The following is a 23,643-nucleotide window of genomic DNA, read 5'->3' on the forward strand; positions in this document are numbered from 1 at the left end:
TCATAAACTCAGAGCATTCTCATCCCTGACCTGTCACCGTGAGAAACTTTCTTATCACCTTGGCCAGAAGGTAGGACACTTGTGAAATTACACAATTCTCAAAGTTCCAGTGGATGAGCCAAATTTTACAATAACCTCTTTGGTAAAGACTGATTTCAACCAAAGCGTAGGGCTCCTGCTTTAGTTAAATTCAACTTATGCCCAGCAAGATGCACTGTGCAGTCCCTTAGATGAACAGATTTCAACTTCCTTGTCCATTCAGCAGTTTTTGGAGATGTGTATCTTTAAATAAGTTTAGCAGCCTTGAATTTGTTCTCTCTTCCTTCCCTTCCTTTCTTATGCATTTATTTATGTCAGTTTGATTGAAGTATAACATAATAATGCACTCATTTTGATTGTACAGTTTGGTGAGTTTTGACCAATGCACACCTGTGTAACCACTGCCATCATCAAGGAATAGAAACTTTCCAACCCCCTGAGAAGTTCTTCTTTGTCTGTGCCACTTTGCAGTCAGTCCCAGCCGCCCTCAGCCAGAGGCAACCACTGATGTGCTCCCAGTCACTGCAGCTTGGCTCTGCCTGCTCTAGAATTTCCTATCAGTGTGTATTCTTTAGCATCTGGCTTCTCTCACTCAGCATGGTGTTTCTGAGATTCACCCGAGCGGCTGTGTGTCAGTAGCTCATTCCTTTTATTGCTGGGCGGTATTCCACTGTACAGTTTATCCGTTCACCTGCTGAGGGACATTTGGATTGTTTCCAGTTTGGGGCTATTATGGATAAAGCTAGCAGCCTTTGTTCTACAGACATATGTCCCTCAGCAACCATTCCAAGCACATCCTGGACACTTGATCATTATTAGTTCATCCACTTTTGACTTTTCATTTAAAATGTATTGTTAAATTTCAAAATGTTTATTGCACTTCTAAGTTCCAGAGAGAGAGGTGTCCCAAAAGGTTGTTTAAAGCCAGTTTGGGGAATTTGCAACAGTTTTCCACAGAAAACAGTCCTTCAGGAAGCATTTGCTGAGAGCTGGTCTTGGTGAGCACTGTCTTGGTACTGTAGAGAGCAGAGTAAAAGGGCCCCAACCCTTGGGTGATCACAGCCCAGTGGGGGAAACACCTGTGACCTCAAATGGTACAGTTCTCTGGAGAGCTATAAGACCCTCTCAGGAGCCCAGCAGCTGGGGGTGATTTTTCAGAGGCAAAGGTTGGTCTGAGTCAGAGCTGTGGTATTTCCACTCAGAAGTGGGTGCCAGGTGGAATGGGCTATCTGTAAAAAATAACAGTGTGTGTCTGGACCAAAAACAGTCAACTCCAAAAGTAAAGACACTATGTAGGCCAAACAAAATAGAGCCGAGGGCTTTGTTCAGTCTCAAGGCCACTGGTTTTCAACTTTGTTTTAAGTGGTAGCTCTTTCCCAGACCCCCTTAGCATAGTGTGGCTGAACTCTAGTGATGATAGCGACCTGACCACCCTCTGTAACAGAATCTTCGCGAAAATTCATTACTCTCCCCCCCACTGGGTCCAGTGTATGCTCTGGTTATCCCGGCCAGTCTGGCTACGCACAGGACTTTTGTAAGCCAGGGAGTGTCTGTGATTAGAATCATAGCTTTATTTTAGGAGCAACTCAGGGCCTTTAAGACCAACTGGTAGAACTCCATCTGTTTCACAAACAAGAAAAGAAAGGCCTCTGGATCTTTGAGGGTCCAGCAGCTCTACAAAATGTGGGCAGTTCTGTGCTCAGTTGTGTCTTTCATTAGCTGTCTTCTGAACACTGATTCTTTCACTTGGCTCAAGCATCATTGCCCTGTCACCTTTCCCCTAATTAATTGCGTTTTCTCCATGGCTGAAGACTATGCTTTGTCCCAACCAGGCATCCTTCAACATTTATTATGCTCCCACCATGCACCTGTTACAAAGGTCTTTTAAATAACCAGTAGAGGGGTGCCTGGGTGGCTCAGTCAGTTAAGCGTCCGACTTCGGCTCAGGTCATGATCTCACGGTTCGTGAGTTCGAGCCCCGCATCGGGCTCTGTGCTGACAGCTCAGAACCTGGAGCCTGTTTCGGATTCTGTGTCTCCCTCTCTCTCTCTGACCCTCCCCCATTCATGCTCTGTCTCTCTCTGTCTCAAAAGTAAATAAATGTTAAAAAAAAAAAATAACCAGTAGATAACTTGAAAGCTTTTGGAGAGCTTTCTAGATGTCAGTGATTCTAAATGTCTCTCGTATGTTAACTCCAAAGCCCCATGAGGTATGTGGATGCCATTATTAGCCCCATTTTTACAGATGAGGAAATGAAGCACAGAGAGGTTAAGTAACTTGCCCAAGCTCACAAAACTAGTAAGTGATGGAGCCAGGATTAGACCCCAGGCAGCTGAGTCCAAAGCCTGTACTTTTTTCTTTTTTTCCAGCTTCGTTGAGGCATAATTGACAAACAAAAACTGTATTTATTTAAGATGTACAATATGATGGTTTAATGTACATATATAGGAAACGATTACTACAACTAAGCTAATTAACACATCCATCACCTAGTTACCACCTTGTTTCTAATTGTGTTTAATTTGCATTAACTTTACATAGTATAGAAATATGTATTTGCAAAAACAGTAATCTTGATGAATATAGTCATAGTGCCTACCCTAGACTTATGTGAAGATTAAGTAAATGAATATATGTATACTGATGAGAACAGTACCTTAGTAAGCATATTATTAGCACTACCCATTATTATTATTATTATCTACAACTTTCCAACTGTGATCACTCTTATACTTACGGTTAAAGCAGAAATATGCATGGCCCTCTTTACAAATTGATCATAGAGTTTCCTATCATTAATGATGTATTGACTTGTCTGTCTTAAATAACTTGTACTCTCACAAGTTCAGTCAACAAAACCACTAGGTTATTTTTTTAAGTTTCTGAGTAATGATTTGGTAATAGAAAATCATGCATATAAGCACATAATATTCTCTTAGAAATTACAGAATGAGGAAATCCATATATATACTATCATCAGGAAATTTCACTGCAGTTGTTTGTTTGGTTCTTTCCGTATTCTTTGCTGGTGCCTAGATCTTTCCCCCACTGGAAGATAAGAACAGGTTAGGAAGGAGAGCCTCAAAAATCTTTTATCCTAAGTGAACGACAGTAAAAGAAAAAATCTGACCACTGCCTTCCCTTTGTTTCCTATGAACTGCTTTTGACTCAGGATTTATTGTTGTTGTTACTGTTTTTAATTGGAAGCACTTTGTCAGGAGATTTCTTAGGACACCTGAAACTAATATAAGATGATGTTATATGTCAATTATATCTCAATTTTTTTAAGTTTTGAAAAAGAGTAAGGCCAGTACAAAGCCCATACTCTTAACCATGTCTTGTGCGACCATGAGGAAGACATGGCCCCTGCGGCTAAAGAATTTATGATGCTATGAGAGAGACCCATACATCCATCTGATTATAAAGTGTAAGCAAGAGGTTCAGGGAGCTCAGATGAGGAAGCAATTGAGTTCACCTAAAGCAGGGGTTGGGGTTGGGGGGAGGGCACAGAAACAATAATAAAAGCTTATATTTACTGAGAGTTTACAAAAGTCCCAACATTATACTGAGCATATTAAGAGCATGGAACTGAATCAAGGTTTGGCCAGGTGTATTTGAAGGATGATAAGGATTTAGGCTAGATTTCTAGATCCTAAGCCAGAGGGGAAGGGTTCACCGGGACTAAGGTCCAGTGTGAGCAAAGACAGGATAACTTTCCTAAATCTAAAAATCCATCTTAGGGGCGCCTGGGTGGCTCAGTCGGTTGAGCGTCTGACTTCAGCTCAGGTCGTGATCTCACAGCTTGTGAGTTTGAGCCCCACGTCGGGCTCTGTGCTGACGGCTCAGAGCCTGGAGCCTCTTCAGATTCTGTGTCTTTCTCTCTGCTCCTCCCCCGCTCACACTTTGTCTCTCAAAAATAAATAAAAACATTAAAAAAAATTTTTTTTAATTTAAAAATCCATCTTCAAATAAGCAGATTTAAATTCCATGTTTCCTCAATTCTGTGATGCACCATCTAACCATCTATTGGTACCTTTTTAGAATAAAAAGAAACTACTTTGAATGTGTTTTGCTGACCAACAATAATGTAGACATAGCTGTACCATCCCATGCCTTGGTACTCAGTCCTGAAACCGCCAAACATGGCAATCATCTGGAGGGTTTGCACAACGTACATCACCAAGTCCAGCCTCAGGGATTCCGATTCTGTGCTTTTAGGGAGGGGTCTACAAGTCTAAACTTTGGCAAGCGCCTTATATGAATCTAATACAAGAGCACATCTTGAGAATCAATGATCTATAGATCCTTCTGAGTCACTTTTCCTTCAGCAGGCAGATTAAATGACATCATTAATTTGAAGTCATTTCTTTAAAATCAACTGGAATGGGGCTCTTGGGTGGCTCAGTCAGTTAAGCATCTGACTTCGGCTCAGATCATGATCTCACTGTTTGTGGATTCGAACCCCGCGTCGGGCTCAGTGCTGACAGCTCAGAGCCTGGAGCCTGCTTCGGATTCTGTGTCTCCCTCTCTCTCTCTGCCCCTCCCCCACTCACACTCTGTCTCTCTGTCTCTCAAAAATAAATAAGTGTAAAAATAAATAATAGAAAACTTTTAAAAAGTAAAATAAAATCAGCTGGAACTTTTTGGTAGATAGGTACTTGGTGCCTATCTTAAATCACAAAGAATAATTGAGCAAGACCTATTAAGCCTTAAAAAGGGAGAAATTCTGACAAATTCTACAACATGGATGGACCTTGAGGACATTGTGCTAAATGAAATAAGCCAGTCACAAAAAGACAAATGTCGTACGATTCCAGGTATATGAGGTACCTAGAGTAGTCAAATTCATAAAGACAAGCAAGATAGAATGGTGGCTGCCAGGGCTGGGGGGAGGGAGGAAAGGGAAGTTAATGTTTAATGGATACTTAGTTTCATTTGGGGAAGATGAAGACTTCTGGAGACCGGGATTGCACAGCAATGTGAATGTGCTTAATGCCAATAAATTGTACACTTAAAAATGGTTAAAATGGTAAAATAATAATAACAACAAGTGTGTATGGAAGAAAAATGAGCTGACCAACCTCTCCCAGCTGTGGTAATTCTCTGCTTAGTGACACTTAGTGTCTGAGACACTTAGTGATTTCTTCACCTTTGATTATACTCCCTAATATGTAACAAATAATCCTTTCACACCTGCATAATGACAAATAGAATACAGTTCTATCTACCTGTACCTTACGTTTTCCTCATTACTTTAATTTTTTTAATGTTTATTTATTTTTGAGAGAGAGAGTGCAAGCAAGCTAGGGGCAGAGGGACAGGGAGACACAGAATCCGAAGTAGGCTCCAGGCTCTGAGCTGTCAGCACAGAGCCCAACACAGGGCTTGAACCCACGAACCATGAGATCATGACCTGAGCTGAAGTCGGACACTTAACCGACTGAGCCACCCAGGCACCTCTCTCCTTGTTACTTTAAAACAAGAAAATGTGGCCATGCAGCCATTCCTCCAAAGATGAGTAATGGCTTCACTTACAGTAAACTTACATCTGGCAGCTCTATTCCCACTAACTTTTTATTTCAATGAAGTATTGGAATGATGTCTTTGACTTATTTATTTTGTGTGTGTGATTTTTGCCTTCTTCTTTTTTTCGAAATGAAGATTATCTTTATATTTTTTTAATATTATTTATTGCCAAATTGGCTAATATACAGTATGTAAAGTGTGCTCTTGGTTTTGGGGGTAGATTCCCATGGTTCATCGCTTACATACAACACCCAGTGCTCATCCCAACAAGTGCCCTCCTCATTGCTCATCACCCACTTTCTCTTCTACCCCACTCCCCACATCAGCCCTCAGTTTGTTCTCAGTTTGTATTTAAGAGTCTCTTATGGTTTGCCTCCCTCCCTCTCTGTAACTCCCCCCCCGCCCCTCCCCCATGGTCTTCTGTTCAGTTTCTCAAGATCCACATATATATGAGTGAAAACATATATCTGTCCTTCTCTGACTGACTTATTTCATGGAGTGATGTCTTTTATTTTATTTTATTTTTTTTTTTAATTTTTTTTTTTTCAACGTTTATTTATTTTTGGGACAGAGAGAGACAGAGCATGAACGGGGGAGGGACAGAGAGAGAGGGAGACACAGAATCGGAAACAGGCTCCAGGCTCTGAGCCATCAGCCCAGAGCCCGACGCGGGGCTCGAACTCACGGAGCGCGAGATCGTGACCTGGCTGAAGTCGGACGCTTAACCGACTGCGCCACCCAGGCACCCGAGTGATGTCTTTTAAAAAGACATTTAAAATAACTATAGGAGCCCAAATTTAAGTGGAAGTTTAAATCCGTGGTAATGTCAAGGCCAGCCACTCAATCCTTCCTTGGAGGAAGAGATGCGTGTCTCCATGGCTGAATTCACACATGTGCCAGTGGTGACAGTGAGGGGAGCGGCAAGTCTCTCTTGGCACTGATTGTAAGAGTATTTCTGAACAGAAATACTCACATGTGGAGAAAATTATGCACCAGCCGTGGTTTTTGGTAGCAAATCAAAGAAGCTAATTCTGGCCACCTGAGGCAGAAAAGGAAATTTGCAGAAAATCAGGTTGTTCACCGAGTTAATGGGTACGTTGGAGAGCTAGTCTCGAAAACTAGCTTAGGAAACCACCACCACTGGACTGTCAACTCAGCTTCTCTGCCATGAATAAATTCTCATTTTCCCTGTGGCTTTGCATCCTTCTGTCAAGATTTAACACCCCCCTCTGGTGGAAGGAGATGACTCTCTGGTTCTAAATCACCTGCCTGTACCGCAGACTGCCAACGAGTGGGGCAAGGGACTGTCTGCCACACCTTCAGCTTCTGTGATGCACGGGGGACCCCACCCCTCCCAATAGGAAGGGTGTTCAGCAAAACTCAACTTGCATCCACTCCAGTGTCCACATGCAGCTCCTTCTAGTGGTCACTTCCAAAACATCTTACCTGACTACCAGGGCATAGCATCATCACTCACCTGCTGAGGGTCTCCTACCTGGGGTTTGGGGCTATCTGGCACCCAAGTCTGTCTCAAATGACAGAACCACTTTGGGAGGTCTTATGTTCTGGCCCTGCAGGGACAGAGCTCAGAGTGAAATCTTGACTCTGACTCCTTACATACTACAGTGTGACCCCGTTCAGTAGGTCTTTGATCTTCCTCTGTTCTAACCTGACTACTGATAGTGATCAAAATAAACTCTGACCCACATTCTGACAATTACCTTTGCCTTCCTTGTCCCCAGGGAATCAGGGAGTGCCACCATGAAAGACAGAATAGAGAAGTGAAAGCGCAAACGGGAAATATACAAGCATGTAATGATGATAAATACCATATATAGGGCTGTGCTTTCCCCTGGGGGATGTGCTTGGGGAGGGGTCTACGGGGGGCTTCAGCATTTCTGCGTGTTTTGTTTTCCTTATTAAAATTGTGTCTGAATCCTTTCTTTCTTCAACTACTCCCCTTACACCTGTTCTTCAAATTTATGGAAACTTTAGTCAATCGGCCCCCTTTATTTTTGAAAATAGATCATTCCCTAGACACATTCTTATCTACCTCAGATCCCTCAGAGTCAGTCAGTGTCCCAAATTTGGTATTAATATTTTTGTATGTTTGTATAGTATGTATCCATTGGCTCTTGAGTATTGCTTTGTTTTTTTAACATTTTAAGTGCATGTTATCCTACTGTACACATTCTTTTGAAACCTGATTTTTTACTCACCAGTCTTTTGGAGATTGGCCTGTGTTGACAAGTGAAAATCCAATTCATCCTCACTGCTGTATGAGTATTTTGTAATATAAATAAAGTAGACTTAAATTCTTCAAAGTATCTGAAGCAAACAAGGCCAAGTGTCAAAATTTATTAAAGTTATGGGTTGGGTATATCAGCATTCATCATATTGTTTTCGAGACTTTTATGTGTGTTTGGGAGTTCTCAAAATCTATTAAAAGGGGTGATAGCAACAAATAGGAGTCAGAAAAGTTGCCATCTGGGCTTTAACTGGGCTGCACTGAGACTGAGTCCACAGCTAATCAGACTGAGATTAAAAATAAACCTGGTCAGGATGCCTGGGTGGCTCAGTCAGTTCAGCGTCTGACTTCGGCTCAGGTCATGATCTCCCGGTTCGTGGGTTCAAGTCCCGTGTCAGGCTCTGTGCTGACAGCTCCGAGCCTGGAGACTGCTTCGGAGTTTGTGTCTCCCTCTCTCTCTGACCCTCTCTTGCTCATGCTCTGTCTCTCTCTGTCTCTCAAAAATAAATAAATGTTAAATTAAAAAAAAATTTTTTTAAATAAATAAATAAACCTGGTGGCACTAGTCTCCTCTTATTTGCTTTTCATGGGCCTCTGCCTCCCCAGGGAGATGCCCAAAACAGGCCTTGACCATGGCCTGTGAGGAGTGTTTATGTAGCTGCACGATTTGGAGTATACTGGCACATGGCCAAACCGAACTAAACAGAGTCTGTTGTGGGCCTAGCCATTTTTAAAAAGAAATTGGCAAAAGACATTTCACACAATGGCTGTGAGACATGATTTTTTTTTTTTTTAATATTTACAACTTACTTAAGATATAAATAGTCCAAATGATAAATACTGGTCAAAGTTTGGGGCAGGCCAACCTTTGGCCTCCTTAACACTCTTAAAAACTTAGGATAGGAGAAGATAATTCTTCTTTTGTTGTGCTTACTAGACCCCCCATGAGACCTCAAGTGGCCCCCGGGTTTTCTTCCTTCACCATTTCTGCTTCTTTCAGAAAAGTGAGACTTTGGTAGAAGGGAGAACTTTTGACCCAGGGCCTGTGGTTTTACAGAGCCATTGATCAAATTTGCCATTCATCCCCAGGACTGTACCAGGTGAAATGAGAGACTCGTGGGGACTAAATGAAATGACAGATAAGGAAGTAAGCGATACCCAATCAAAGTGCCCTTGAGCACCTTTTCAGTTCCTGTTTCTTCCCAGGGAAGGGTTCCTAGGGTCCTCAGCATTATCTCCTGAATGCATCCAGCCCCAGGGGACTCATGTGAAGTGATTTTCAGTCCATGGAGCCTCCACTGCCTCCTTGGAAAGAAGTGTTCTGTCCTTGGCAGCTGCCAGAGAACCAGTGAGTCCCCAGCTCTGCTAGTAAATGTGTCTTCTGAGCAGTCGGCCACACTGACGTGCCCTTCTCTCCACCTAGGCTATGACTTCTGCCAGGTCCTACAGTGGTTTGCAGAGCGAGTCGACAGGATCATCCTGCTGTTCGATGCTCACAAACTGGACATCTCAGACGAGTTCTCGGAGGCCATCAAGGCTTTCCGCGGCCAAGATGACAAGATCCGTGTGGTACTGAACAAGGCCGACCAAGTGGACACGCAGCAGCTGATGCGCGTCTACGGGGCCCTCATGTGGTCCCTGGGCAAGGTCATCAACACACCCGAGGTCCTTCGAGTCTACATCGGCTCTTTCTGGGCACAGCCCCTACAGAACACTGATAACCGCCGGCTCTTCGAGGCCGAGGCCCAGGACCTCTTCAGAGACATCCAGAGCCTTCCGCAGAAGGCGGCCGTGCGCAAACTCAACGACCTCATCAAGCGAGCGAGGCTGGCTAAGGTGAGCCAAGGAGACACGGTGGGCGGCAGGGGATGCTTCCCATTCTCTCCTCTCTAAGGGAAGGTGGGGGTGGGAGAGGTTCCATTCTAGGGGACCTCAGGAATGGAGCACAGAAGAGGTTAAGAAGGGAGCCTCAAGATCAGTACGTCTGTTTAGGTTCTGGCTCCTACTCTGTGGTCTTAGGCAAATGAGTCAACCTTTCCAAACCTGTTTTCTCATCTGTAAAATGGAGCCAGTAAGAGCACATCATAGGGTGCTTGTGAGGATTCAGGGTGACCGGGCTTGCAGAGCACACAGGAGGGATCGATGCACTCACCACATGGAAGCTGCTATTTTCTTAGCCCAATGGGAATGTAGCCAGCTGAACCAGAGGGGTGGCATTGGTGGGACCAGTATGGTGCTGAGATGCCAGCATTAGTCACCCTGGGTCTAAGGCGCAGAACCCGATGTTACTGCCTGGAGCCAGGCAGGAAGCTAGATTCAGCCTGACCCACGGAGTGTGCTGCTTTGGGGGTGGCACCCCATCCCCATTCTGGCTGGGAGCCTGTAAGCATGCCCGCCAGGCCTCTGGGCTCTTCCACCTCGTAGCTGAACCTTTCAGCAGCCCCAGGGGTGGGTACCCAACAGGGTAAGTGGTCATCTGGTAACCACCCTCGAGTACTGTCATTGATTCTGTCACGTCTCTGAAGAGAGAACAGCACATGACTCCTCTAAGAAAAAGTATGGAAAAAAAGATGGTTCTTTAAAAGTTGTGTGCACATTTCATAAAATCATATTCCTTTGGGACGCCTCAGTGGCTCAGTTGGTTAAGTGTATGACTCTTTTTTTTTTTTTTCAATGTTTATTTATTTTTGGGACAGAGAGAGACAGAGCATGAACGGGGGAGGGGCAGAGAGAGAGGGAGACACAGAATCGGAAACAGGCTCCAGGCTCCAAGCCATCAGCCCAGAGCCTGACGCGGGGCTCGAACTCACGGACCGCGAGATCGTGACCTGGCTGAAGTCGGACGCTTAACCGACTGCGCCACCCAGGCGCCCCTAAGTGTATGACTCTTAATCTCAGCTCATGTCTTGATCTCATGGCTATGAGTTCTAGCCCCATGTTGGGGCTTTAAAAAAAAAATCCTATTCCTCTACTGCTGGAAGTGCCCCCAGAGTTTGTCTAGTCTCAATGATCATCAGAAGCACTCTGGAGCTTTAAGCAATGTAAATTCCCAGGCCCTGCCCAGGAGCTTCTGATTCAAGTGTGTCTGTGCATGTCTGTGTGTGTATATGTGAGTGTGTGCATGCGTGTGTGTGTGTGTGTGTGTGTGTGTGTGTGTGTGTGTAAAGCTCCCCAGGTGATTCTGATAATCAGCCACATTTCGAAGCCAGAGGTCTATCCACTCCTGCAGTTTAGAAGGATGAGGTAGAATAAACGATTTCTCCAGAGTCACCTAATCCATGAGTAACAACACTAGAACCAAAAGACAGCCCTCCTGCTCTCAGCCTCGCCCTGTGCCTTTGTCGTGTCCGCTGAAACCAGTCCACAGGCCTGCCTCTCCAAATCCACTCATACTCTGGTCAGGGTACTTCCAGCTTACTTCCCCTTTGTCTTCTGGTGGCAAAGAAACCATGTCCCCTCCCTTATCCTCTTGCTGCACAGAGAGTGACTTCTGGTCTGGCCTTGGGGTCCAGCAGGCCAGCCTTCTAGAATCCACTGCCCCTTGCCTCATTCAGTCAGTATTGCTCAGCACCCCTGGGCTGGGACTGGGGAGCCTGGCTGGTAGAAGAGGAGGCCCCAAACCCCCCATTACAGAGTGGTGAGCTGTGTGCTGATTGAGGTGTGGACACCGTGCTCTGAGGAGGGGGTTTGGCCAGGAAAGGCAAGAGGCCTTCGCTGAGGGTGACAGGCAGGCAGGCGATCGGCCTTCTAACGCCTCCTCATCATTGCCCAGCAGCCTCTATCTTCATGCCAGGATGCTCACCCAGCAGCATCTCTCTATAGCCAAAGAGATGCCTCCCCGGTTGCTGCAGCTCCACATGTAGGACCTCCATCTGCTCTTTTTCTCTCTGCTTGCCATCACTCCCGGTGCATCCTCACACGGACTCCTGGATCGCCCAGCTGATCCCCAGTCACTGTGCACCTGCGAGCCACCATTCTTTATCCTTTCTTCCAGGCTACTTCCTTTCTGGAGCTCCGGCCACTTTGTTCCAGTTCTGCAAGGCAGTGGTGCTAACCAGTTTGTAAATCCACGTATTTGCAGCTTTGCTGGTTTCTCTTGTGTGCTAGTCCTGGGCCTAATGCTTAGTGGCAGGAAGTCTGTTTTTTCCCCATTTGGTAACCCCTTAGCATGTGATATTTCTCTTTTTCAGCTGATACAGCTGAACTTACCCTTCAGGATACACAATACCCAACATTATTTTATAACCAAAGCAGAGATATCATGTGATAGCTTTGGAGATTTGAAGATCTTTTTTTAACTATTTATAAATGCCCATGGACATTTCTATTTTACCAGTCACTGCTGAAGGCCTAGTGACTCAAGACGCAGCTGTATTCGGTCACATAAATAAATAAAGAGCAAAGAGCTCACTGGGCATGCCAAGTGCCTTGGGACTTCTCTGCCCTCCTTGAGCATCAGGCCCTCTGAATGGATCAGCGTGGCCACAGAATGCTGCTCTGTACTGACACTGGGAATAATGAGAGCCTTGTGTAGATGCAGGGGGTGGGGGGCAGGGGCAGTCAACTTGCTGAGCTTACTTCTAGGAAAAAAGCTTGTCTTTTTTTTCTTCCTAAGAATAGTATCTGGCTTGTTCCTTTTCATAAAGGAAAATGTGTGAAGTATGGATGTTTCCAGGCTGAGCCTCTCAGTGCCAGTGTGCTGGGCGGTACCATCCTGCGAAGGGGGACAGGAAACAGTCTCAGGCAGATAAGAAGCAGAACTCAACACAGTGGCCTTAGCCACTAACCAACATCATCTGCTTTACACCATCTGCGATTTTATGGCCATTTGTAAACTTGTTGCCTAAATGGACAAGGAGTCAGTCGCCTGAGTTTTTCTCTTCTCAGTGTTTGTATTTCAGGAAAACGCTCTTTGATTTTGGTATATTGATCTTTATTTCTCTTGATCCGGTTTTGTAAGCCAACCTTACTGAGGGTCTGCAGTATTCCAGAAGCTCTACAATTTGTATTGCATGTGTTATTTCATCTGATCCCTCCAATAACTGCACAAAGCTGGGCATTATCTTTGTTTCTCATGCAAGGGAACTGTAGCTCAGAAAGGTGAAGTAACTTGCCCAAGGCCTTACAGCCCATAAGTTGTAAAATATAAATTCAAGCCGTAGTTTGACTCCTTGGTCTGGAAACCATTTACCTGAAATGCAGAGTGGACAACATCTATAATTTCTCATCGTGTCCTTACTTTCTGCATTAGTCTGCCATTCTGTGTATTCTATAAAATTGTTTATCCACAGGAACCCTGCAAAGTTTAGAGGTTCATCAAGCTGACAATTTGAAAACATGCGAAGGATAAGTTTTCAGATGTCACCTAAGAGATGTCAGATCTGGGTTGGGGTGTGCTCTGTATCTATTTATAGAACACCTTAATTCAACAGAAGTCACATCCCATCCAGAAGTAAAGAAGTGTTATCACTAATGTCCTGCTGGGTTCCACAGTGATCAAACTCAAGGTGTCCTAAAAAGGACACTTTAATAATTGAAAAATGGCACTCTTACCAAAGATCTTTTGAAATGTAATGGTTTCCCTGCTTCTTCTTAATATATATATATTTTTTTCACAACTCTCTATTTTAAGGAATGAGAAAACCTTAGAGTGGGTTTTTTGGTTAACCTCAAAGATCACATCTTCATGATATCAATATGCATCCTTTTCTGAAGACTGTTTACAATCTAAAATGCTAATCAAAGCTCATTTCATGATTCTTTGGGCTATTTTGGGAAAGCCCAAAAAAGTATTTAAAAAATATAATTCAGTTTTATTCAGCTATAATTAAAATAGCCAAAGTAGGGAAATTAGACTCTTGCAAACAAATCCCAAATAATAATGCTTATGGAATAAACGAACAAAAATAAAAAGTGAGGACTCCACCCTTTATAAACATTGCCCAAGAGTAGGAAAAGTTCCCGCCCCTTTACAGATCTTCACCCAACAACAAAAAAAAAAAACATTTAAGGAAGGAACAGCTAAAAGTGAGAAAGAAGAGGAGAGGTTAGTGATTTTCAGGGTTCACCCTAGCTCTGTGGCACTTAGTTTTGTCTTCAAAGCGTGTTCTCCAGTCACGTGTAAAACCCAGGGCCCAGCTTTCCAATCTGTCTACACTGCCAATTCCTTCTGTAGAGAAGTTAGATGTTTTGAAATTCGCCAAATGGACCCAGGCTAAGGTGTGAAAATCCTTCTACAGTGGCCGATGGCGACCCACTAATGCTTAGCCTACCAAGGGACTTTTAAAAATAGCTCTGTCAGCTGTGGGTATGTGTGTCAGTATTTGTGTCCATGTAGGGAAGCCTGTCTCTTTGAAGGTTGACCTCAAATGAGTGAGTGGGTGGGCCCCCTTGAGTCCCCTTTAAGCTGTTCAGAATCAGGTGCTATGGGTGCCAGCTTTGATTGCAACAGACTAACAAACCCCCTGCTCCATGGGAACCAAGAGCTGCCTTTTTCTGCCTCTTACAGTCTCACAGTCTTACTACCCCATGGGTCCACATTTTGGGTCTCTACTGCATTAACTGATTTTTTCCTATATCCCCATAAACCCAATTTTAAAATACGCTGATCCCCTGATGTTAAATGCTCTATGCAAGTTTTAAGCTGGGCCTACAAAGATGCAGGTCTCCAACAGGTTGTGTTAGCTAACAGATGAGGTCACATAGTATGACCTACACATAGTGTGGAACCATGTTCTCCCAGCCTGAATCCTCCCCTCCAAACTGCTCCCCAAATTCCATGAGGATTTCCACTCCTACTGACCATAAGCACTGGAAGCTTCCAGCACTCGCTGCCTGGGGTTGCCCTCCACACCCAGGATGGATATATCCAATATCACTCTGAGTACATGCTTCTCCACCTTGGATATATATGAACACTTGTCACTGGACACAGTTAATGCAATTGTAGCAGAGTATATATGTGAACTAGATATAAATCCATGTATATTTAAAGGGAAGGACATCTCGGGGCACCTGGGTGGCTCATTCGGTTAAGCGTCTGACTTCAGCTCAGGTCATGATCTCGCGGTCTGTGAGTTTGAGCCCTGCTTGGAGCTCTGTATTGACAGCTCAGAGCCTGCTTCAGGTTCTGTGTCTCCCTCTCTCTCTCTGCTCCTCCCCCATTCATGCACTTTCTCTCTCTGTCCCTCAAAAATGAATAAATGTTAAAAAAAATTTTTTTTAATAATAAAGGGAAGGACATCTCTTTTTGCTCATTGAGTTATAGCCCATAAAGAAACTGACATTGTGATCCACTTAATCTATCCTCAGTCATCACCATTGGATGAAGTGGGGCTTTCCCAGTTTTATACATAAGAATGTTCAAAAGCCAACCAGGGTTCAACGTCACTGACTTGTGAATGAAGCTCTTGGGACCCAGATTCATCCTATTACTATTCAAATACATAGAACTTATTAATATTTCAGTAACTATTAATAACTCAGTAAGAGTTTATTCATTATTCCGTAAGAACTAAACAACCACAAGCCTTCTCTGGCATTACGAACCCTCTAGCTGTTGGTCTTTGGCCATTAGGCAATAACAAGCAACATTTTTACTCCTCTTTCTGGTGTATCCAAATCCATGATCTCTTTTGATTCTCATACCAACAACCCTGTGAGGTAGGAGTTAAAACTTCCAGTCTGTGCATGAGTAAGCTGAGGTGGAGGGCTAGAGTCACCTGGCATTGCTCAACAAGAGGCAGGGGTGGCAGGGCGTGAACCTGGCCTTCCAGCCCCGGGTCTCATCATGCCTCTCCTCCTCTTTCTCTTCCCTCTTGTCTTTCCTGTCCCCCTTCTTCTCAGTTAGTTTTCTGTCATTATAAAGAGGAAAAGATCTCAGACTGTTTCCACCTCCTTCCCCAGGACCGTCGCCTGGTCTGGCCCTCAGTCCTGTGTTTATCTGGAAAGACTTCTTTGACACAGAAGGGCAGGAATGAGCCTCCAGGCTGTCCCCTCTGTTTACCAAAAGTCTTTAGAAAATTACAAGGTGCCGTCCTGCCAGAAGAGTGCCGTCTTCACCCACATCCTATGTGGTGTTCATAGTGTTGTGTGCCATAATATATGCATTTGTGTGTGTGTGGGGAGGGAGACCAGATGCCCTTCCCATGGTGTCCCTGGGAGTTAGGGACAATCAAAAGCCAAAGTTTTTGGCTTAAGCCAAAACAAAAGCCTCAAGTCGCAGTTTCCCACACTGTTGTCCCATAGGACACAGTTCATTTTCAATTCCAGATTTCCAACACCTTTAGTAACATTTTTTAATTCATACCCACAGAAAGCAATTAAGTCTGTAAGGACAGGAATGAGACAGTTGAATGCCAGTGCCGGCTTTGCACCTCCTAACTGGCTCTGTGACCTTGAGTAAGTCATATGAATTTCCTGGAACCAGGAGTTCAGTTAGGTGCAGGGGGTCCCTTCCAGATTTAATGTTCCATGACTCTAAGGATTATAATTTACCTTATGACTTGATAAGCTTCTTAAAGGCAGGGCCCGTACAATAGTATCTGACCCTGTGTTATTGTCTTAGGATGTCCATGGAAGGGCAGGAGGGGTTAGCCATGCAGAGGCAGCACAACAGGAGACTCTCACAAAATAGGCCAGTAGAACATTCTGGAAGTGGAGGTTGAGGCTGAGAGCAGACTGCAAGCATGAACAAGTTACCTGATGGTCCTGACTCAGTGCCAGACAAAGTGGAAGGAGGAAAGAATGAGGGCCTGGTGCAAGAACCGGCCAGTTCCTGTCAGGGCACCGGAGGCCTGGTGTCCAATGGCAGCCCATCATCCGGGAGCCTTGGTCATCAGCCAATGAACACCATGAGGGCTGAGGTGAGAGAGCAGGTGCCAGGCTGTGGGTGGAGAACTGTGGCAGGTGCACATCACCCAGAGTCAGGCCAAGTGAAGCAGTATTAGAAACTGGTGCCAATCCTACTGGAGCTGGGGGCTGCGTGGGGAGTCAGCCTTCCCTGAGCAGAGGCCTGGCAACTCAAAAGGCTCACCTTAGGAGGTAGTGAGGGAAGCTTGGGGAGCCCTGCAGGGGTCTGGCACAGCCCCCGGGCTGGGATCTGGGGTGGGGTTCAGTAAAAAGCCCTGGTAGATAGTAGACTATGCCGCTTGGGACCTCCTGCTTCAGTTGGGGCTGGTTCCAGAGTGGGGCAGGCCTGCGCGTGGAAGAGAGAGGTATCCATAGGCCCAGTCCAGAGGTTCCAGTAGGACCGAGGCCAAGGAAATGACACAAGGATGGCTGGTGAGCAGCTGGTTCTCCACTGGAGTGTGGCAGACCCTCCAAGTCCTTCAATGTTAGCCACAGCCTTACCCCAACCCCACCAAACTGAGCCAGACATTCATTGTCCAAGGCAGGGAAATTACTAGTCTTACCACTTATTCATCATACCCTCAGGAATGCAGCTAAAGTCCAACACTCTAAATAAAGGATTCCCAAATTTGGGGTTTCTCTATCCCAAAGAATCATGTAAAAATTTTAAGCTGTTTTAATGTGAAAAAATAAGTAAATAAGTTTACTAGTAACAGAAAGGTTCAGACACATCTCTTCTCATCTGTACTTGTGATCAGTAGCCAGGCAGGACACTGTTGGTTTCTGTTAAATGACCTTTATATAGATGGGAAAGTTAGCATTGTCTGGTCTGAGCATGTCAGCGTTTACATTACATACTTATTTTAAGTAGCAGAACGTTTTTGGCTGTGCCCAGTGTGTGTCCATACACAGAGGCTCTCAGCTGAGCTAGAGGATGTCTCTGCTTATCCCCTTTATTCAATTTCCATTCTTCCACAAGATTACAGAAGTCTGTTTTCTTTAATAGGATTTTCCCTAGCTGCATAGTCATTTTCTTTTGGTAATCACTGTTCTGCTTTTCATCCGTTCCTATTTTTAGTTATTTTCTTGACTTCTAAATTACTCTGTAGAATTCTGATACACAAACAGAGGTTTTGTAATGAACATTTCTTCACGTCCTAAAGTTGGAAATCAGCAGAAGAGTGGAAATGTTCGGGGGACCTGGGTGGCTCAGTCGGTTAAGCACCCAACTTCCACTTGGGGCATGATCTCACAGTTCGTGAGTTCAAGACCCTCATTGGGCTCTGTGCTGACAGCTCAGAGCCTGGAGTCTGCTTCGGATTCTGTGTGTCCCTCTCTCTGCCCCTCCCCTGCTTGCTCTCTCTCTCTCTCTCAAAATTAAATAAGCATCTAAAAAACTTTTTTTAAAAAGGGACACCGGGGTGGCTCAGTCAGTTAAGCGTCTGACTCTTGATTTTGGCTCGGGTCATGATCTCACGGTTTGTGAGTTGGAGCCCTGCATCGGGCTGTATGCTGATAGCACGAAGTCTGCTTGGGATTCCCTCTCTCCATCCCTCCCCCGCTCATGCAATCTCTCCTTCTCTCAAAATAAATAAATAAACTTAAAAAAAAAAGAAAAAAAAATTTTTAAAAGAGTGGAAATGTTCAGGAAGGGGGTGACACAGCCAAGCAGAGCCATCCAAGCTGGGTTCACCACCCCTCGGGTGCAGTCCTGGGCCTGCTAGTGTCAGGTGATCAGGGTTTATGGAGCCTCCGCCTCATTTCCCCAGGGGTTCCTCTCCTAGAGGAAGGTGGTCCTATGCAGCTAGTCCTGTGCAGAAAAGAGTTCAGTGCCATCTTTTTTTTTTTTTTAAGATTTTATTTTTAAGTATTCTCTATACCCAACATGGGACTCAAACTCACAACCCCAAGATCAAGAGTTGCATGCTCCTCCGGCTGAGCCAGCTAGGCTCCTTCAGTGCCACCTGTAGAGATCCCGGAGTTCACACCCTCCATGGGGAGGTTACAGGAATTCTCTCATCTCACTGTCCACTGGGTACAGATTTCCATGCAGATTAACTATTTACGTCAGATCAGACATTTACATCAGTCTTCAGTTTCGTTTCCTGGTGCTCCTGGGCACCAGCCCTGCTGAAACTTTCTTTTAGGTCTTGTGGTTAATCACCAGTCTTTCAGCCCAGGCGCCACCCACCCCGCTCACTCTCTGCACAGACGTAGACATGGAATAGCCCCTCAGGCACAACTGAACTGTGCCAGAGACCTTCCCCAAGCCTGTCGCCCCATCCTATCCCCAGGCAAGCACCACCAGCCCACTTAGGAAGCAGGGCACTCATGGCATTATTCTAGCCTCTCTGGTCTCCCAGAAACGTCATCAGCCATCAGCACCACGTGAGGTTAGCCAATGCTCATTCTAATCCTACACAGCTCCTGGCATGTGCAGTGGTCTACTTCCCCGCCTCTGAGATGTGTAGCAGCCACATACACGGCACTGCCCCAAATACGGCCCCTATTGTGTTACTGCCACACCACCATCCATGCTCTCCCTCTCCTGGACAGCCACAGCCCTCCTACCTGTCTTCAGGACCCAATTTAGGTGTCATCTCTTCCTGACTCTCCCCTCCCACAGCCCTTATCTGTCACATTCCACTTCCTGAGGTCTTTTTCTGGCTCCTCCCCATCCCGGTCCTTCTTGGGGGGTTTTTCTTGGCTCACTTTCCCTCAGTGGTCACAACCATTCCTGTGGCTCTGGTCACCACCTCTGCTCCAGCTCTCAAATCCAGCACCCAGACCAGCTCTATCTGGAGCTTGGTGCCCTCTTTCCAGGCACCCTTAGACAGGGCCATCTGGGGGTCCCTCATGTACCTCACATTCTACATGCCCAGAAACAGACTTGTAATGTGTCCTTTGTGTCTCACCACGTCCACCACCCCCACCCCCCCGCACCCAGATCCTTACCCTCCTGTCCTGAGGGCTGTGGCCCTGAATATGGGAGCCTGTTATGTATTATGATGCCATCTTGTTTGTCTTTCTGGTACAGTTCTAAGTAACACATCCTTACTGACATATACCCCTTCAGGTACATGCCTACATCATCAGCCACCTGAAGAAGGAAATGCCAAGTGTATTTGGAAAGGAAAACAAGAAGAGAGAGCTTATCAGCAGATTGCCAGAAATCTACCTTCAGCTGCAGCGAGAATACCAGATTTCTGCCGGGGACTTCCCAGAGGTCAAGGCAATGCAGGTACTGGGAGCCTATTGCAACATCAATGTGACCTTGTCTGGCTGGTTGCTGGGTCCACGTTCGGGTTTCCTGGTTTAGGATAGAGAACGCCATGAATGCATCTTCCTAATGGTGATCCATGAGAACAGGCTTCTGAGAGTAAAGCAGAGATTGCCTGGCCCCCAAAACTAACCAAAAAGGGACACATTTCAAGAAGTAAATTTAGGTCACGTGAAAGAATCAGATGAGCATCCCTCTCAGGCCATGTGTTGGCATTAAGTGACACCTGTTTTGGGGAATCCCAGAACCTTAAGGTAACGAGAGCTGCCATTAACCTCAGAGGTCACCCCAGGCAGCCTCCGCAAGCCTGCGCTGTGAGGCACTGTGGTAATTAATACATGCTCAGGCAACAGTGCTTCTGCAGGCTCAGAGCCCTCATCAGAGTTCCGAGGGCTCCTGGGGCATGGCTGGCCTTCCCTGGGCACAGTAAGTTGTGCTCACTAAAGACTGTGCTTACGGGGGCGCCTGGGTGGCGCAGTCGGTTAAGCGTCCGACTTCAGCCAGGTCACGATCTCACGGTCCGTGAGTTCGAGCCCCACGTCGGGCTCTGGGCTGATGGCTCAGAGCCTGGAGCCTGTTTCCGATGCTGTGTCTCCCTCTCTCTCTGCCCCTCCCCCGTTCATGCTCTGTATCTCTCTGTCCCAAAAATAAATAAACGTTGAAAAAAAAAAAAATTAAAAAAAAAAAAAAGACTGTGCTTACGAATCAGCGTTGGGCAACTTTGGGCCTGATTTTAGGGTCTCCCTGAGTTGTGCCTGGGCAGCCCCAGATGAGCCTGAATGGGTGCTGCATTCAGCCTGGCCTGACCAGTGCGTCTACCGCCCTGCTGTGGTATTAGATATACACATCGATGCTGACCATATCTTCCCAAGTGAGGCCACCCACCTGGCTCCTCACAGAGCCAGACTGACCAGCTTTTTTCCACTGCAAGGACCTGTCTGCACTAGAGGCCACAGTCCTCTCTGGAAAGCAGACCAGGGAAAGAAAACCCACGTCGCCCTCTTTGACCCCCTCATTTTCCCACATTTGATGGAGATGTGGATTCTGAGAAATATGACCCTCGCAGGAGGAAAACGAGTCTGCAAGTACAATGAGGACTTATGGGGACCCACCACGGGGGCCGGTTGGGACGTCTGTGCCCTGCTTCAGTGGGTGGAGAAGGCCTGACGTGCCCCAATGGCCACCGCCTTGTGGGAACATAGGCCCTGATGGTTCACGAGAAGTTGCAAATCTAGATTTGTGCGTAAAGTCCCCTGGTTTTCAAACTTTAGCTCAAACTTTCAAAAAGTACTACATAGGCCAAACAGAGCATCCCTGCAATGCTGGCTATACCCTGGAGATCTCTAGTTCTCATCTTTTGCCTTGAGCCACAGAGGAAGACGGGGCTGAAAGAAGAGTTGTTGGAGATATACAGCTGGAAGGTGGGCCTGTGAGCTGCCTGGCTGCCTCAGGAGGGCGTAGGAGAAGGAGAGATCACGGAGTGGAGGCAAAGATCAACAGGCATCAGGAGGGGAAGCTTTGACCTTGAGGAGTTTTTTAATGTAAACTTTCTGTAAAGGACACATTAACATAGGAGTGGGTCATCCTTTTGTGATGGCAGGGTTCAGGGTGCTAAGTGCATGTGGAATATATGCTCTCGTCAGATGTGACTTAGCTCACTTCAGAATAAATCCAGAATATCTTTTTTTCTTCCTGAAATGAAATAGGTATCCCTGTACTCAGAGGAAGAATTGGGTTTTTTTTTCCAATCACAAGATGGCTGGGCTACTGGGGCCTCTGGAGCAGTCTTCCCGAGCAGGTTCACCTTCACACCCTTGGGTTATGCCCTACACCACATGACCAGACTGAGGGGACATGTTTCCTTGCATCCTTAAGATATTTAAAAAAAATTTTTTTAATGTTTATTCATTTTTGAGAGAGAGAGAGACAGAGCGTGAGCGGGTAAGGGACAGAGAGACAGACACACACAGAATCTGAAGCAGGCTCCAGGCTCTGAGCTGTCAGCACAGAGCCTGATACGGGGCTCAAACTCATGAGCCGTGTGATTATGACCTGAGCCGAAGTTGGACACTTAACCGACTAAGCCACCCAGGCGCCCCACATCCTTCAGATATGTTTAAAGGAAATTGGTTCCTTGACTGAAATGAAAGCTATGAATAAATACATCATGTGTACTCTGGCCTAATGGGGCTTCTGTGGCTCATTAGCCTGCCACCCACAGGAACATGTTGCTCCAAAGACCTGAGGCACCACTGAGCCCAGCAGGAAGCCACCGTAAGCCTCCTTTCAGGACCTGTCCCCAGAGGAACTCCCATAAAGCAGGTAGCAAACCGCTACGAGAGCTTCTCATGACCATGTTAGCCTGGGCCTGGCCATGTCAGAGGAAGCCCAGGCCTCTCAGCTGGAACAGAAGGGCAGTCCCTGAGGAAGAAAACAAGGAAGCCATGTGCCCCTCTTCTAGCATCTCAGGAGAGGCCTTAGCCCCTTCATTAGACACCTGAGTGCCTTAGGACTTGATGCAAGGAGTGCCACCTGACAGGTATCCTCATTCACCTGTGTTCATTCACTCAGTCACCAAGAAATATTAAGTCTACCATGGCCAGGCACTGTTCTAGGTCCCTGGAATAAATCAGTGAACAAATAACAAAAATCCCTGCCCTGGATTACAGTATTTGCCACTGACTGTGGCCGGCAATGGAGTTTTGGCAGCAAAGCCTCCTGTTAGGACATGTGCTCTTTGTTACGACACTTAACACTGTTGCGCTTCCAAGCAGTTGATTTATTTATACAGTGGCCGTCTCCCTCATAAGGCTGTAGCTCCACGAGGCATTCAGTGATCCATGTCTCGTTCACTGACATACCCCCAGCACCTGGGCTGTAGCAGGTGCCCAACGAACAGGTGTTAGATGAGCTCACTGAGAAGTTAGTGTGTGTTTATATCATAGCAGGCGGTAGGGTAGTGAATTTCTCAGACCCTGACCTAACCCAGAAAGGCACAGGGCCTATGAATAGACCAGCAGTTTTCAGAGCAAGCCCCTGGAATCTGGAAGGGATTCCTTCATGGGAGAGTGGCCAGGCCCTGGTCACACCACCCCAGTCCCTTCAGGGACTCCTCGAGGAACAAGGCAGGCCTGGAGCCCATAGGGCATGCTTACCATCGCCTGATACTTCCAGCTAGTCTGCTGTCACCCAGGAAGCTTTGGGGGCTTGATGGTGTGGGTCAGGGCCTCTGTCATCTCTGAGTCTGTTGAGCATCTGACATCCCCTTCAACACAGGTGTTTAAGCTCACATCGACTACATCTGGGACAACACTGGGGACCTAAGTGTGGAGATCACTTTTTTATGATCTTTCCACATCTCAGGGTCACTCAGAGAGCTCGCCGATGCCAGCTTTAAGTCTCTGTTCTCCCTGTGCTCTCACAGACCAGGCTGGCTGGGGTGACTCTTAGCTGTAGCGATAAACTGAGTGTATTGTGAAGGCTTTTGCCCGGTGCTGGGAGAGGCCCACGACCTGCTGGTGAAGCAGCCTGTGTCTGCCCTGCATCCTTTTGCGAGGGAATGTGATTTACCACACTGATAGGTACAGACTGGAGAATGAGGAGAATGCTAGCAAAGCCACTTTTATTGCAGACTCACTTGTCCTCGGAGAATTTGGCCCCCTCAGCTGATGAGGTGGCAGCGTTTCAACAGCAGAGGGCA

The 23,643-nt window shown here is 46.1% G+C and overlaps 1 protein-coding gene across 1 annotated transcript in view; it reads left to right on the forward strand.

The window, feature by feature from the left end:
* Positions 1 to 23,643, forward strand: part of EHD4 (EH domain containing 4) — an 87,625-nt gene that overhangs the window by 54,821 nt on the left and 9,161 nt on the right. The window contains exons 4-5 of the mRNA XM_047075262.1: positions 9,237 to 9,649; positions 19,740 to 19,904. Coding sequence (XP_046931218.1) covers positions 9,237 to 9,649; positions 19,740 to 19,904 — 578 coding nt within the window. The remainder of the gene's footprint in view (positions 1 to 9,236; positions 9,650 to 19,739; positions 19,905 to 23,643) is intronic.

The sequence above is a fragment of the Lynx rufus genome, unplaced genomic scaffold (assembly GCF_022079265.1).
Source record: "Lynx rufus isolate CCGP_SWC_20201006 ecotype Redwood Valley unplaced genomic scaffold, mLynRuf1.p SCAF_13, whole genome shotgun sequence".
Classification (NCBI taxonomy): domain Eukaryota; kingdom Metazoa; phylum Chordata; class Mammalia; order Carnivora; family Felidae; genus Lynx; species Lynx rufus.